The sequence below is a fragment of the Cynara cardunculus genome, assembly GCF_001531365.2.
Source record: "Cynara cardunculus var. scolymus isolate 2C chromosome LG 14, CcrdV1, whole genome shotgun sequence".
In the NCBI taxonomy this organism is placed as follows: Eukaryota; Viridiplantae; Streptophyta; class Magnoliopsida; order Asterales; family Asteraceae; genus Cynara; species Cynara cardunculus.
The window spans coordinates 7,801,728-7,819,012 of NC_037541.1; the positions used below are offsets into that span (position 1 = coordinate 7,801,728).

At 35.7% G+C, this 17,285-nt stretch overlaps 1 protein-coding gene across 1 annotated transcript; it reads right to left on the bottom strand.

The window, feature by feature from the left end:
* Nucleotides 1–529: 529 nt before the first annotated feature.
* LOC112527024 lies at nt 530–932 on the bottom strand. The gene has a single exon (XM_025137500.1). The coding sequence runs from the start codon at nt 869–871 to the stop codon at nt 677–679; it is 195 nt and encodes a 64-aa protein (XP_024993268.1). The 5' UTR covers nt 872–932; the 3' UTR covers nt 530–676.
* Nucleotides 933–17,285: the final 16,353 nt, after the last annotated feature.

Consider the following 17,285-nt stretch of genomic DNA (forward strand, 5'->3'; position numbering starts at 1 on the left):
GTTGCCGTATAACTAACTTTAAAATAGGTGGTCTTTCCATGTGTGAGATATCATAAGAACAAATGAGAAATCAAAAAATTCTCTCCAAGAAATAACTCCATCACTTGTCGAATCCCTCCATCGCATTGTTGGCATCATCACCAGAGTATCGACGACTCCTAATGTTATGGCTTCATCCTCAAATGTCAATCCAAAATCGATGTTACCAAGTAAGTTTTACTTGGGGGTCGTTTACGAAACGCTTAACATTTATCAAGTCACGTTACATTACGGGATAAATATGCAAAAACCAAGAGTGTTACTTGGTAAGTGAGTGCGACGACTCTTACCACGGTTAGCGCTTACCAGGTAAATTGTCGCATATGCCGTTTTAGTAGACTAAAATCTTATCCGATAAGTAAGTGATAATACTGAATTTTACGGGCAAGCGTTTATTGGGTAAGTGTTTAGTAAACGACCCCTTAATGTTTTATGATCACTGATTGATAATCTGCGTTTAAATCCTGTTAGATGTTTTAATTAACAGTTGTAACCACAAAAACAGTAAAATCCATGTCACCTCATGCTGAAAAAGAATTTCGTTTACAAATAAAGAGTTACATTCTAGAAATAGAAATTTGAAACATTAAATTCAAGAAGAGAGCGCTGGCTGATGATTATAAAAAGCGGAGGAGCTTTAAAAGAGGCAAGCTACTAGAGAGACAACAGCTGCTAGTAGAGCAGGCACTGACAATGCCATTCCAGCGCTCTCCATTGAGGGTGAAGGTGCTGGTGCTGACCCAAAATTTTGAGCCATTGTTCCAGTACTGGTGAAGGCCATGAGGATTATCATTGTGATGGTGAGAGCAGTGATTACCTTGACAAATTCCATTTTGGTGAGTCTTCTTTATACGTGTATATATTCACTTGTACAAAAGATTGGTTTTTGGAATTCGTATTGGGAAGCAAGGGAAATTTGATGGCTTTTAAAGCAGATGATTGGTGGGGATTAATGGAGGAATATTCTAACAGCTAATCACATGGTCAATATGGTTTTTAAAGCAATCGACATAATCATTTGACAGAAGTGGACATCAAAGCAAACTCTTCAAGTGTCTCAAACTCCATTTTGCGGTTGTCTACCAGGCTGGACAAGGTGAAGGTGCATCCACCATGATAACTTACTCTTCGTATATGATTTGTTCTCTTCTGTAAGTAATTCCATTGTAGTGAAAACAATAGACGACAACTGTAATAGTTAATAAATGTTCTACGACAGACAACTGTTGGGATAACAAACGGTAGTGTCCATGGAAGTTCTGAGTTTCAAAAGTTCAGTTTAATAGTTGGAGAGAAGGATTAGTTCTTTGTATTTAGGTTTATTACTTTCCTTCAACAATCATTATCTCATTTGTAGTAAATTAAGTTATATGAGAATCATTTTACTTTTGTCTTTCTAACTTTCTCATTTCTAATTTCAACTTTAGTTGTGTAGAACCACAAAGGGTAGTGCCTGTTCGGGTTTGAGCTTCGAGGTCCCACGTTCAAATCCAAGGAGGATTAAAAATTCTCTTGTGGCCACTAAGGTTCAAATACGGTGACTCCGCCTATTCACAGAGCAGTGGTCCTGAGATTAGTCGACTCACATGACGGTTAGATATCGAGGTTAATAATAAAATAAAAAAAACTTTAGTTATGTAGTGTTTAATCAAGATATATAGTATTGTGTGTGGTGAGTACTGTCATCATTGTATATTAGTTTAAAATTTTATGTTAGTGTTATTTTTTAGTTTTTGTCCTCTGCTTTCTACTTGAGGGGCATTTTCAGTAATGTGAGCCATGTGGGTGTTATTATCAATGTAAATCTTTAAGCTGGGGAGATGGAAGATTTTAAACCTTTTAGGCATTACATGCCATTATCACGAGAACCAAATGCTACTGTCAAATTTTTTCGTGAAAATGGAAAGAAGTTCTTCTTGTGTTCTAACAAATTATTGGATGCCTGCAAAACACCACATATCACATAATAGGTATATGAGGTGTAATATATCTTCTTCTTCATACAGTAGTTACATGCATCCATATTGGATGAATTGAAATCTCACAACCGATGTCAAACACCCGAAGTTAAATATTATTGAGCCAATAAGGTCTTAAATACAAAAAATGGACTCGTGTGTTAAGGCTGAAAGATGATAGTTATCGTTTACAAGGAACTGAGAGAAAATGTATATGATGTGTAGAACCCTAAAATATACCAACTGTGAGCAAACTAATATTTTATTTTGTGAATATCTTGATTGAGTTATATAAATCTAAGCAAATGAACATGAAAAATAATTACCTACAAAGTCTATATAAATATGAGAGGAAAATAATGTATTTTAAGTAAGTGACTAAGATACAATATGGATCATTAAAACCGAAAGTAAGTGTGGTCTTTATGGTATGGAAAATAATGTCTTTTATCTCTCTGGATTTTCAAAAATTACACTTTCTACCCAGTTACGCACCTTATTATTATATCCAGATCCGCAATTTTAACCTCTCGCCTCCGTAATTTTTCAAAAAGTTGTCATTTTTTACGTGTTGTATACATGTTTAATTGTGAAGCTGCATTATTTTTTTCAATAGAGCCTGAAAAATGATGTAAAATTGTTCAATAATTGTACCATTTTCAACTAATTTGTTGATGGTTGGTTGGATGAATTTAATTCATCTGATCTATAAAATAGCAACGATAGTTGGATGAAGATATACAGAAAAAGCATGACGTCTTAATTTCTTTCTTTCTTTGTTCATCATATATTTTTGTTCTTTCAATTCATTTGAAAAAATGAGTTCTGATGTCGAAAAAATTAAGTTACATATTTGTGGTAGTGGTCAATGGGTGCAAGCAAACGATGGGTGGGATTATATTTGTTCAGGTGATACGATGCACTATGTTGCACAATTGCGTGCAAACATTACACAATCAAATTTTGGTCGCTTATGTTAAGTGGAAATGTGGAATCGAAAGTTATGTTCGTAACCACGTTATTATGATGCTTCAATTTTTGATAGGGATGGCCGAAACAGAAGGTGAAAACTGAAAACCGAAATTTTCGGGCTGGGTTCGGGGACATCTTATCGGGGATGGTGTGGGGATCAGGGACATATTCAGGTATTTTATTGGTGACAGTGGCGGGCGACCCAGCCCGGCCCGATATGTGTATATATATATTAATTTTAATTTATATACATTCATATATATATATATATATATCATTAAAAGAAAATACTAACAATAAAATTTAAAAGACTTTTATTCAATTTACCTCAACACCCCAAATAAGGCTCACGGAAAAGTCCAGTTTGTTTTGTCTAATTATGAAATCATGATGTTAGTTGTTTGATGTTTGAATTTATGTTTACTTTTATATAGTAATATAAGATGTTGTTTGTAATTGGTTTGATTACATTTGAGACATTTAGACTTACATCTTTAAAAAAAACTGTAATTTACTTTTAGTTGTGAAAATTAATGTATTGTAATTTTTTTCAAATCGATTTAGGCTTCAGGTTCGGGTATAACCAAAGGTGAACGAGAAACGAACGGAAAAAATAGATTTTTACACTTAACTGGTTCCCCAACGGGGATCGGGGAAACCGCGGGGACCCGACGGGGATCCCCGATAAGATCCTCGACGGGGATCGGGGCGGTTATAGGTACGGTCTTAGTTATCGGTTTCGGGGACAGGGATACCAATTCCCAGCCCGAACCCGACCCGTTGCCATTCCTAATATTTGAGTTAGCCGACAATGAAGATGTTTGTGGTTGCATGGGATTCGCAACCGAGTCAAATAAACCGCCTACACTTTATGTATATGTCGATTTTTCAATGTGCCGTAGAGGTTATGTCGGTGGTAGTTCGAACATTTAAAACAATCAAACGCAAGATGAGACTCAGACTCAAGGAATGTACGGTCTTAGTGACTATTACCTCCAGTTTGTTCCTGAGACACAAGAAGAAGAAGAAAATGATGATGATGATGATGATGATGATGATGATGATGATGATGATGATGATGAAGAAAGACATTTTGCTAGAGGAGTTGATGATGAAGCCCATGTTTTCACATAGGATATATCTGATATTGATTTATCAAAAATGGATGAAGATAAACAAGAAGAAGGTGTAAAAACAATATCTCATTCGAATAAATCAATTGGTGGGATAAATGATTTTTTTTATATGGTTCCCTTCTTTCAAACCCCAGAGCCCTCTATCACGACCAGCGAGGCCGTATCTTATAATCGTAGTGGCAGAATAGTTGTTGGTAAGTTATTTGGTACGATAAAAGAAATGATCATACAACTCAGAATTAAGTTTATTGAAGAGGGTTTAGAGTATAGAACGAGGAGATCTTCAAAAACGAGATTTGAGGTTGTATGCCTTCGTGAGAATTATGTTGGCATATGACGGAGAGCTCCGTAGTAAAAGGAAAGTTGGTCATAAGTTGGTAGATGTATACACTTGTATGAAGACCCAATTGAATCACAATCACTGTGAAGCAAACAAAAAGGTATTGGGTCATATACTCAAAAGTAAATGTGTAAATGATAACAGTGCACATTGGCCAAATGACATTGTTCATTATATAAACCAACAGTACGATATTACTACTGTGTACACCAAGGTTGGCGTGCTAGAAGTAATGCACTACAAATGGTGAGGGGTAGCCCTGAGGAGTCATTCACCCGACTCCCTACGTTTTTTTTATAATATAGAATATAATAATCTAGGTACCATCACTAGAATAAGGACATATTTGAGAGGACGTTTTGAGATGTGTTTCACTGACCTTGGTTGCGTTGTATGTATAACTATGTCATATGCTTATATATTATAAACTATATCCTTTACAAACGTAAACCACCTAAATTTTTGTAGATCCGAACTATTATGAGAAACTTGCATCGTGTCCTTCCAATAGATGCTGCACATTTAAAGGGACGTTTCCTGGGTACAATGTTCTTGGTCGATCCCATGGACGCAATGTGACAATCGGGTCCTGATTATTACCCAAGTTATTTATTATATGAATTAATTGACTACATGAGTATATGCTTACATGAATTTAATATGTGGGTATATGTATTTATGCATAAAAATATATGCACAAGTGTGTATACATGAAATATGGGGAAACATGAGTATATGCTTACATGAGTATATGTATATATCTACATATATATGGGGAAACATGTATGTATACATGAAATATGATAACATATAACATTATTGTGCATAAGTGTGTGCATGGGTTTAAATGCATGAATGGATAGCTTTATGTACATGCATGCACATGGTTTGAGGCTGGATTGACCGACTTTCCATATTTGGAAAGTATAAGTAGATATTGTGTGGGGAGAAGCAAGGTTTCTGTTTCTTTTAGAAATCTTGAGAGATTTGGGAGAAAGACTGTCCGAATTACTTGCATACTTGGAATCAAAGTGGGTTTGCATTTGCTAAATTACAATAAGGTGAGTAATTTTCTAAACTTCTTTTACATAAATATTGTTTTGGTACTGGTTTTAGTGAATAACGTGTATTGTTCTTAAAGAAATTTTGTATCCAATTTGAGTTTTATTCGAACATAAGGGGTGACCGGATTATGAGTAAACCGGACATAGTGTTGTCCGGATTGATTCTAAACCGGACGTAGTGTTGACCGATTTATTTTAAATCGATCATGTGTTATGCGGTTTAGTTCTAAATCCCTCATGGGTCATATAGAGTTGTTATAAATCGATCAGAAGTTGTCCGGATTAGTATATCGGACAAAGACTAAGTGTATTCCGGATTTGTAAATCGGACAAAGGACTTGTCCGGATTGTTTATCCGGATAAGTTATCCGGGTGACTTATATTTGATAATTTTCTAAGTGTTGAGCATTTTAGACAATGCTATTATTAGGTTTAATTATGGATTTATAAAAAGGGGTATTTTATATTTTTTTTAAAATAAAAAGATATGTTTCTACCAAGCGTGGTGACGTAAGTCTGTTTTGGTATGAAACTATATTTTGGAAAACATTCCTACCATGCGTGGTGACGTATGTCTGTTTTGGTATGGAATTGGATTTGGTGAACTGTTTCTACCAAGCGTGGTGACGTAAATCTGTTTTGGTACGAAACTTATTTTAATATATAGTTCCCCCAGACATGGTGACTTTTGTCTGTTCTGGCTTGGAACTTGGAATGGGTACTTTCAGATGTAGTGACTATTGTCTGTTCTGATAAGTAGCCCTGTTTGGATGAAGGAATAAGGGTGGCATATCAAGGAGAGGTGTACTTGGAATAAGGGAGGCATTATCATATATGGGTATTATTATAACTCTTGTTATTATTGCTAATTGGATTTAATAACTTTGAATCATCATTTCTTTGTGATCTGATGAATTAGAGATATTATTTCAATTTGAAATTATAATTTAGTTGTTATTGAGAAGGGGAAAATGGTTTGTCATATAGGGCAAGTACTGCCTTAAATCTTTCCATTAATACTTACAGAGAAATTCTGGTCTTTTAAATCTGATGAATCAAAGAGACTGTAGCCACAATGTTAATTTCATCTTGGGAATATTGAATCTTTAAGAAAGATGTATTTTATATCAAGAGCTGATGTTATAAAGTCTATCCTATTATTCATTCTATTGAGGACTACATTGTTGCTTGAAATCCATTATTTTCTGAGGAAAAAGATTTATTAATAATTTGGTGTTTATCACCCAACATTTGCAAAGAAGAGATTTACTCACCAGACCATTCTGGTTTAACCCTCATTTTTTTTATCCTTTAAATATGCAATGCAAGAACTGCAAGGTCCCGGGATAGTAAGGGGAAAGCGAAAATGTGATTATTTTCCTAATTTGATATTTGCTTTTGAAGATCTGCATAAGATTCCTTATTTTGGATGATACATGTTGTATTACATGTGATAGTACAGGATTTTGTTTTGGAATTTTTCATATCTAGATTTTGTACATATAAGAATCCTTGTACTAGTTGGACCTTGTGATGTAAACAATAATTCTATACAATGAAATATGTGTTATATGCAAATGTGGTGATTGGGGGTGTTACAGAAGTGGTATCAGAGCCTTAGTTTAAGAGATTTAGGTATTCAAAGCATGATGCCAAGACTTAAACTGTCATTTGCATGCTAAGAGTCCCGGCCATAATTAGTATCACTGGGAATAAAATATAATGGGTTAAAGAGGGTAGTATGTAAGGTGAACTCGAATTACAAATGGCCAATGTAATTATGAATTTACAGGTAGATACCTATACTCGGATACCATATTATATTTGGGAATGTGAAAACGTGATATTTAATACTAAAATATCTGCAGATGTCTAATCGATCACGAAGATCAGAAAGAATTGCCTGCTCTGCATCTGAACAAAGGGAGGAATCTCCTGTTAATCTGCCAACCTATGCTTCGGGAAGTAGAGGTCGGGGAAGGAGTCAGATTCCGGAAAGGAGTCAGGCTGAGATTCTCCCTGATCAAGGGAAATCTATTTCTGGAAATGCACATCAAGAATAGAGGCAACAACCTGAGTTTGTAACTAAAGATGTACAGGTAGAAGAAATGGCAAAACTGAGGGAAACTTTGATATCCATTATGGGATTTCCAGCTAGAGTAGAAACTGAGCGAGTTGGAATTAATCCTCCAGCTCCTTCAGCAGGCAGCAATAATCGGGGAAGAGACATAAAGATGTTTCTGACATGTAAACCTCCGACCTTTTCAGGAGAAAGAGATCCAGTAAAAGCAATGTGCTGGATAAAAGAGATTGAATCAGTATTCAACACTAGTAGATGTTTTGAAGAAGATAAGGTTAGATTTGCGGTATCTATGCTCAAATCTAATGCCTTATATTGGTGGGATGTGCAGTCCTCGGCACAACCTAATATACTGCAAACAATGTCTTGGGAAGGATTTGTGAACAAATTCAAAACATAATTCATCCTACAACAACGGTAAGGCAAATGGAAGAGGATTTTCTAAAATTGGAGCAAGGGAATAGATTTGTACGGGATTATATCGAGAAATTTATTGAGTTTTCTCGTTTTGCGGAACATTAATCTTCAGAATCCCGAAAGGTGGAGAGGAATATTTGGGGTCTGAAACCTTCTATTCGGGAATTTGTGATTGCTATGAACCCTGAAACTTTCTCCTTAGCCGTAAATGCTGCCGAAGTTACTGAAAGAAACAAAAATCGGCAAGGTCAAGATAAATTAGTTGTGAAAATAAAGTGGGAAGGGTCTTCAGTCAGTTTTCGAAGACCCAAGTTTATTAAATCAGATAATCGTACTCCTTAGCCGGCACCTATTGGGACTTGTCCACGGTGTCAGCCGCTACCTCTTGGGACTTGTCCACGGTGTCAGCCGCCACCTATTGGGACTTGTCCACGGTGTCAGCAGGTGCATCAAGGGAATTGTCTATCTGAACCAAAGAGATGCTATCGTTGTGGGGAGGCAGGGCATTTGTCAAGGGATTGCACTACACCCAAAAGGTGTTTTCAGTGCAATTCACTTGACCATATCCGACCGAATTGAACACAATTAAGAGCTCCTCGTTTAACAATGGGAGGAAATGTTCCCAGTAATCGTGGAAGGCCTAGTGCACCAAGACGAGACCAGAGTGGAGCAAAAGGTAGATCGTTTTAGATGACAAAGAATGAGGCAGAAACAACCCCAGATGTGGTAACAGGTACCTTTCTTTTGAATTCTTACGTGCTAAGGTGTTGTTTGATTCTTGTGCAAATTTTTCATTTGTATCACCATCATTTGCTCAATCTGCATGTTTGAATTATGTGTTACTTGATGACGAATTAGTAGTTGACACTGCTAATAGTCAAGAATTTGTTACTAAAGTATTCAATAACTGTATTATTGTTATTGAGGGGTGTGAGTTACCGATTCGACTGTTTCCTATGCCAATGAAAGAGTTTGATATAGTGGTGGGTATGGACTGGTTGGCAGAGCATCAGGCCAGTATTATTTTTAATAAGAAGATGATCAGAATTACTTTGCCAGATCAAGGAATGGTTATTATTTATGGTGACCGTCAGAATCATCATACTAGTCTTCTATCTGTATTAAAAGCCCGAAAGTGTATCGGGAAGGGGTGTCAAGGGTGTTTAGCATATGTTATTGATGCAAAGGTAGAAAAGGGAAATAGGAATTGATTCTGATCGTTAATGAATACCCGGACGTCTTTCCAGAAGATTTGTCTGGGTTACCGCCAGACAGAGCTATTGAATTCTGAATTGATCTTATACGGGGGCAGCACTAGTAGCCAAGACGCCGTATCGATTGGCTCCATCAGAATTAAAAGAATTGGTTGCTCAATTGAAGGACTTAACTAATGAAGGATTCATCCGACCTAGCACTTCACCTTGGGGTGCTCCGATCTTATTTGTCAAAAAGAAAGATGGATCTATACGAATATGTATAGACTATCGAGAATTGAATAAGTTAACAATCAAGAACAAGTATCCTATACCAAGGATTGATGACTTGTTTGATCAACTGGTAGGAGCAAGTTATTTTTCCAAGATCGATTTAAGATCAGGGTATCACAACTTAAATTCAGGGAGGAAAATGTTGCTACAACAGCTTTTCGAACCAGGTACGGGCATCATGAATTCTTAGTTATGCCATTTGGCTTAACTAATGCACCCACAGCCTTTATGGATTTGATGAATAGGGTATGTAAGGAATATCTTGATAAATTCGTTATTGTATTATTGATGATATACTTATATACTCTAAGATCGAAGAAGAGCATGCGGAACATCTTCGCCTGATACTGAAATTGTTGAAACGAGAAAAGATGTATGCCAAGTTGTATAAGTGTGAGTTCTGGTTAAGGGAAGTCCAATTCTTGGGTCATGTTATATCAGAGGAAGGGGTAAAAGTAGATCCAGCTAAAATCAAAGCAGTTGAGAGGTGGGAAGCTCCAAAGACTTCTTCTAAAGTCCGAAGCTTTTTGGGACAGGCTATTATCGTAAGTTCATTCAGGACTTTTCTAAGATAGTCATGCCATTAACCAAATTGACTCAGAAGAATGTCAAATTCCAGTGGGAGAAAGAACAGCAAGCAGCCTTCCAATTGTTAAAGAATCACCTCTGCAGTGCGCCTATATTAACCCTACCTGATGGATCAGAAGATTTTGTAGTATATAGTGACGCTTCGAAACTGGGGTTGGGATGTGTTCTGATGCAAAGAGGAAAGGTGATTTCTTATGCATCAAGACATATGAAAGATCATGAGAAACAATATCCGACCCATGATATGGAGTTAGCTGCGGTGGTGTTTGCTCTAAAAATATGGAGGCATTATCTTCTGGGAACAAAGTGCCAGATTTATACAGATCATAAAAGGTTACAACATCTGTTCAGCAAGAAAGATTTAAACATGCGACAGCGTCAGTGGATTGAACTTGTTAATGATTATGATTGTGAAATCTTTTACCATCCAGGGAAAGCCAACGTGGTAGCTAACGCTTTGAGTAGAAAAGAAAGGAGTGGGACTATTAAAACCGTAGCAACGAGAATAAGTTTAGTCCCTAATATCCATAAAAAGATTCTGAGATGTCAGAAAGAAGTTATGAAGGAAGATTTTGTCAAATCAGAAAGAATGGGTAAGATGTTTTCAACTCTGGAACCAAACAATGAAGGAATTATGTGCTTTCAAGGACGAATTTGGGTACCAAATTTTGGGGATATCCGGAAAGCTATTTTGAACGAAAGCCATAAATCCCGTTATTATGTCCATCCATGTACCAATAAGATGTATCGAGATTTGAAATCTTTTTATTGGTGGCCCGGATTGAAGAAAGATATAACTAGATATGTGGAACAATGTTTAACATGTCTACAGCTAAAGATTGAACATCAAAAGCCATATGGAAGACTTCAATCTTTGGAGATTCCTGTGTGGAAATGGGATCACATTACAATGGATTTCTTCATGAAGTTACCTCAAACTCCAAAAGGGTACGATGCAATCTGGGTAATTGTTGATCGCCTGTCTAAATCTGCTTATTTTCTACCTATAAGATAGGGATATTCTTTAGAAAAGCTGGCACATATTTATATAAAAGAGATTGTAACCAGACACGGTATTCCATTATCTATTATCTTCGATAGAGATAGCCACTTCACATCAAAATTTTGGGAGAGTTTGCAGAAAGCTCTGGGGTCTGAAATTCGGTTAAGCACAACCTATCATACGCAAACAGACAGGCAAAGTGAAAGAACTATCCAGACTCTCAAAGACATGGTGAGAAGCTGTATCATTGATTTCGGGGGATCATGAGAAGATCATTTGCCACTGATAGAGTTTGCATACAATAATAGTTATCATTCCAACATCCAAGCAGCACCATATGAAGTATTGTATGGACGTAAATGTCGAACGTCATTGTGTTGGAATGAGGTAGGAGAAAGGCAATTGACGGGTCCTGAGATTGTTCAAGAAACTTCTGAGAAAATTGAACAGATCCGTGAAAGAATCAAAACAGCACAAGACTGCCAGAAAAGTTATATCGATAATCGTCGGAAGCCGATTGAGTTATGTGTAGGAGATCTTGTGATGTTGAAAGTTTCACCGTGGAAAGGTGTTATCAGATTTGGAAAGAAGGGTAAGCTCAGTACGAAGTATATCGGGCCATTTAGAATATGTAAGCGAATTGGGCCAGTAGCATATCAGTTAGAGCTACCAGAAGAGCTTAGTATGATTTACAACACTTTTCATGTATCAAATTTGCGGAAATGTTTAATTGATCCGAGTCACGTTGTACCACTACCAGAAGTCAAACTGGACAGTAGGTTGAACTTTGTGGAAACACCAGAAGCCGTAATTGACCAAAAAATAAAGGTATTGAGAAGCAAAGAAATCAGTCTGGTTAAAGTACAATGGAAGTTTCACAAAGCACCAGAGGCAACTTGGGAATTGGAATAAAAAATGAGAGCAGATTATCCATGGCTTTTTGAATAAAGGAATTTCGGGATGGAATTCTTTTGAAGGGGTGGATAATGTGAAAATCGGGTCCTAGTTATTACCCAAGGTATTTATTATATGAATTAATTGACTACATGAGTATATGATTACATGAATTTAATATGTGGGTATATGTATTTATGCATACAAATATATGCACAATATGAGAATATGTATATATCTATATATATATATGGGGAAACATGTATGTATACATGAAATATGATAACATATAACATTATTCTGCATAAGTGTGTGCATGGGTTTAAATGCATGAATGGATAGCTTTATTTACATGCATGCACATGGTATGAGGCTGGATTGACCGACTTTCCATATTTGGAAAGTATAAGTAGAGGTTTTGTGGGGAGAAGCAAGGTTTCTGATTCTTTTAGAAATCTTGAGAGATTTGGGAGAAAGCCTGTCCGGATTACTTGCATACTTGGAATCAAAGTGGGTTTGCATTTGCTAAATTACAATAAGGTGAGTAATTTTCTAAACTTCTTTTACATAAATATTGTTTTGGTACTGGTTTTAGTGAATAACATGTATTGTTCTTAAAGAAATTTTATATCCAATTTGAGTTTTATTCGGACAAAAGGGGTGACCGGATTATGAGTAAACCGGACGTAGTGTTGTCCAGATTAATTCTAAACCGGACGTAGTGTTGACCGGTTTATTTTAAATCGATCATGTAGTATGTGGTTTAGTTCTAAATCGCTCATGGGTCATGCGGAGTGGTTATAAATCGATCAAGAGTTGTCCGGATTAGTATATCGGACAAAGACTAAGTGTAGTCCGGATTTGTAAATCGAACAAAGGACTTGTCCGAATTGTTTATCCGGAAAAGTTATCCGGGTGACTTATATTTGATAATTTTCTAAGTGTTGAGAATTTTAGACAATGTCTATTATTGGGTTTAATTATGGATTTATAAAAAAAGGTATTTTATATATTTTTTTTAAATAAAAAGAAATGTTTCTACCAAGCGTGGTGATATAATTTTGTTTTGGTATGAAACTATATTTTGGAAAAACATTCCTACCAAGCATGGTTACGTACGTATGTTTTGGTATGGAATTGGATTCGGTGAACTGTTTCTACCAAGCGTGGTGACGTAAGTCTGTTTTTGTATGAAACTTATTTTAATATATAGTTCCCCCAGACATGGTGACTTTTTGTCTGTTTTGGCTTGGAACTAGGAATGAGTACTTTTAGACATGGTAACTTTTGTCTGTTCTGATAGTAGCCCTGTTTTGGATGAAGGAATAAGGGTGGCATATCAAGGAGAGGTGTACTTGGAATAAGAGAGGCATTATCATATATGGGTATTATTATAACTCTTGTTATTATTGCTAATTGGATTTAATAACTTTGAATCATCATTTCTTTGTGATATGATGAATTAGAGATATTATTCCTATTAGAAATTATAATTTAGTTGTTATTGAGAAGGGGAAAATGGTTTGTCATAAAGGGCAAGTACTGCCTTAAATCTTTCCATTAATACTTACAGAGAAATTCTGGTCTTTTAAATCCGATGAATCAAAGAGACTGTGGCCGCAATGTTAATTTCATCTTGGGAATATTGGATCTTTAAGCAAGATGTATTTTATATCAAGAGCTGATGTTATAAAGTCTATCCTATTATTCATTCTATTGAGGACTGCATTGTTGCTTGAAATGCATTATTTTCTGAGCAAAAAGCTTTATTAATAATTTGGTGTTTATCACCCTGCATTTGCAAAGAAGGGATTTACTCACTAGACCCTTCTAGTCTAACCCTCATTTTTTTGTCTTTAAAATATGCAATGCAGGAACTGCAGGGTCCAGGGATAGTAAGGGGAAAGGGAAAATGTGATTATTTTTCAAATTTGATATCTATTTTTGAAGATTCCTTTTTTTGGACGATACATGTTGTATTACATGTGATAGTACAGGATTTTGTTTTGGAATTTTTCATATGTAGATTTTGTACATATAAGAATCCTTGTACTAGTGGGACCTTGTGATGTAAACTATATTTCTATACAATGAAATATGTATTATATGCAAATGTGGTGATTGGGGGTGTTACACGCAAATAACAATGTTGTGCCCAATGCTTTCGGAGTAGGTAGGTTTGAGACATCGGAGGTGTGGACTTGGTTTTTGTCCATGTTGAGAGAATGTATTGGAGAAATGGAAGGTTTGGTGTTTATGTCTGATAGGGTTACTTCTATAAATGCCACAATTACAGTCATGTTCCTAATGACCATGATGCTCTATGTTGTCGACATTTAGAGATGAATGTTCAAAGCAGGGACAAACAAATTAAAATCTATAGGAGAACATACTGGAAGACATGTAAAGCCTATAGGATATAAGAGTTCGACCAAGTGACAGACAGTCTATGAGTCCATGTACATGCCAGAGTTCAATTCATGGAGGAGGTTGGCAAGAAGAGGTGGTAAAGGGCCTATTTTCCTAGTATACGGTGAAAATATTATGACTTCCAATAGCGTAGAGTCGGTCAATGCAATGTCCCGTTTTACATGCAGGTTACCGGTTGTCGGACTTATGGAGTACTTCCGAGGTTTTCAACAATAGTGATACTTAATTCGTCGGGATAAAAGAGGCTAATACACTCAAAATCTATATATGTATATATATATATATATATATGTTTGTTAGTTTTTGAGATTGTTACACAATTAATACATTTTTTGTAGAGAAAATGATGTTGATCCAAACTCTATTTAGTGATTTGATGATGACCTTACGAACTTAGTGAAAAATACTTGATGTAATTTTTGTTCAGCTTCATCGATCATCTATGAGTTTGTTTAGTAATCGCTGAACCTATGCTATAAACGTTTCAAAGGAACAAGTATTCTCCAAAGACATAACTCACTCCAAAGGAACCTTCAGCGATGTCAAAGAAGTAGCTAAAGAAAGAGACATAATAGTTTGTGATCTAAAGTGGATTCAGTAATAACAGAATGTCTAAATCAAATGTGAAATCTCACCAAGACTCGACAAACATTGAAGCAACCTTTCAAGATGATTCAGTGTCAGCGATCAAATGAATCTTGCTCTACAAGATTAGTTTTTCTCTTATCCTTTATGCACAAAAGGACAACCCCATACCCCTCACATAAAGGTACGTGTATGGAGTTGCTTTATGGTCTCCTAACGTGCTTACCAGCTTTGCGAAAGTCAGTTGTTCATATACGGCCAAAAGCCTGTATATTTGAAGACAAATGACAAACTCTCCACTAGAAGTTTACCACGTGGCTTGTACAATCTGACTTGCATCAAATGCAATAGGTATAAATAGCTGAGAAGATCTCTCTTCTAAACAGTGCCTTCTTCTTACTATTTTCTTTCTTGTTCTTAATCTTCTTTGTGATCAACTGTGTTTCTTAGATTTTTTAGATTAGGTATTTACCTTATTTATTTTCGCAACAATCTGTAAATTATATATTGATCTTCTTTTATCAATAAACGGATTTAAAAAGTGAAAATTTGTGTGTTTGTATTTAACCCCTCTTACAGACTGTTACTTTCAAAACTCTTGTAGATCTATTTGGGACCAACAAGTGGTATCAGAGCAGTGTTTTATTATCTTGTTCTTAAAGGTAATCTTCTAACCATTTTCTTTAAATGGCTCTGTAAAACACAAACACAAACTATTGTTTTATCGAGAGGAAAAAGTGTAACACCCCATACCACACATTGCATATAACATATACTTCATACGTAAGAAATACATGTTATATATACCACTTTCTGGTCCTTTAGTACAAGAATTTACCATACAGAACACATGACCCAAAAAATTCAAAATACATTTATTGTACTAATCAACGTTCGTCAATCAAAACTATACATCATAGACAAATCTTCATGCATATAGAAAAATATCACATTTTCCCCTTTCCCTTACCGTCCGTACCTCCTGCAATACATATTTAAAATCACAAAACGAGGGTTAGACAGAAAGGTCTAGTGAGTTACCCTATTTATGTCATTGCATGGTGGAAAATCACCAAAACTTTTAAATAAAACAACCTTTCATATATATAACAATATATGAACAAGTAAGAATATAATACGAATACCTTTCACTTTTCAACACTCTCTGAAAAGCTCATCAAACCTCAACAGGTTATATTAGTTAATTAAGGTTTATTCAAGTTTCAGGTCAAACCTGTTATCCTCTTCTTTATAACATCTCGTCTACGATTTCCATTAAGAACCTTGATTCTAAATCTTTAAATCACAAAGAAATAAAAATTCCAAATTACGGTAATCTTAAAGGATATAATAGTAAGAGTTATATTACGAAACATGCATATACAAATGCCACCCTTATATCCAAATGTACACCTCTCCTTGATATGCCACCCTTATCCCCTGGTACACCTCTCCTTGATATGCCACCCTTATCACATGGTACACCTCTCCTTGATATGTCACCCTTATCCCATGGTACACCTCTCCTTGATATGTCACCCTTATTTCCTCATCAAAATATTTCATATAGAATAGACCACAGTTAAAGGAATTATTATATGTTCCAAAATAATTTTTTTTCATAATTCTCCATTTTATATATATAAACCAAGCACAAGTAAATATGCTAATTCGGTCAACTTAGACTTGGCCGGACTTCATCTCTGGTCAAGTCTTGGTCGGTTTACTGAATTCGGACAACACTCCATATACTTGTCCGATTTAACATCGTCAAATAAATTTTTCCAACACTATTGTCCGGATATCAAATCCGGACAACTCTATTCCTCATTGTCCGATTTAATATAAATCGGCCATCTCAGAGTCGTATTCATACTTCTCCGTTTGAAATATTTGTAAATAACATCAAAGTTCATAAATCATTTAACCTTTAAACCGGTTAAGACATGTCCGGTTTAAAGCTAAATCGCTTAATACTTGAGCGGTTTATACTTTACATCGCCTAAACCTTGCCCGGTTTAGGACTAAATCGCCTAATACATGGCTGGTTTATCTTATAAATTGCTCATCACACATCCGGTAAACTCAAATTGGACAGARAAGCTTTTGAACTCAAACAATGTAAACATTTAAGAGAAGATCAAAATCAAGTTAATCACTCACCTTAAAAAGCCTTTTGAAAGCAATTGAATCTACTTTGCTCCAAAAAGAATCCGATCAAGCTCTTCTCTCTTTAAATCGTTCAAACAGATAGCAAAAATGGCAAGAAGAAAATTTGGAGGTTCTCAACCC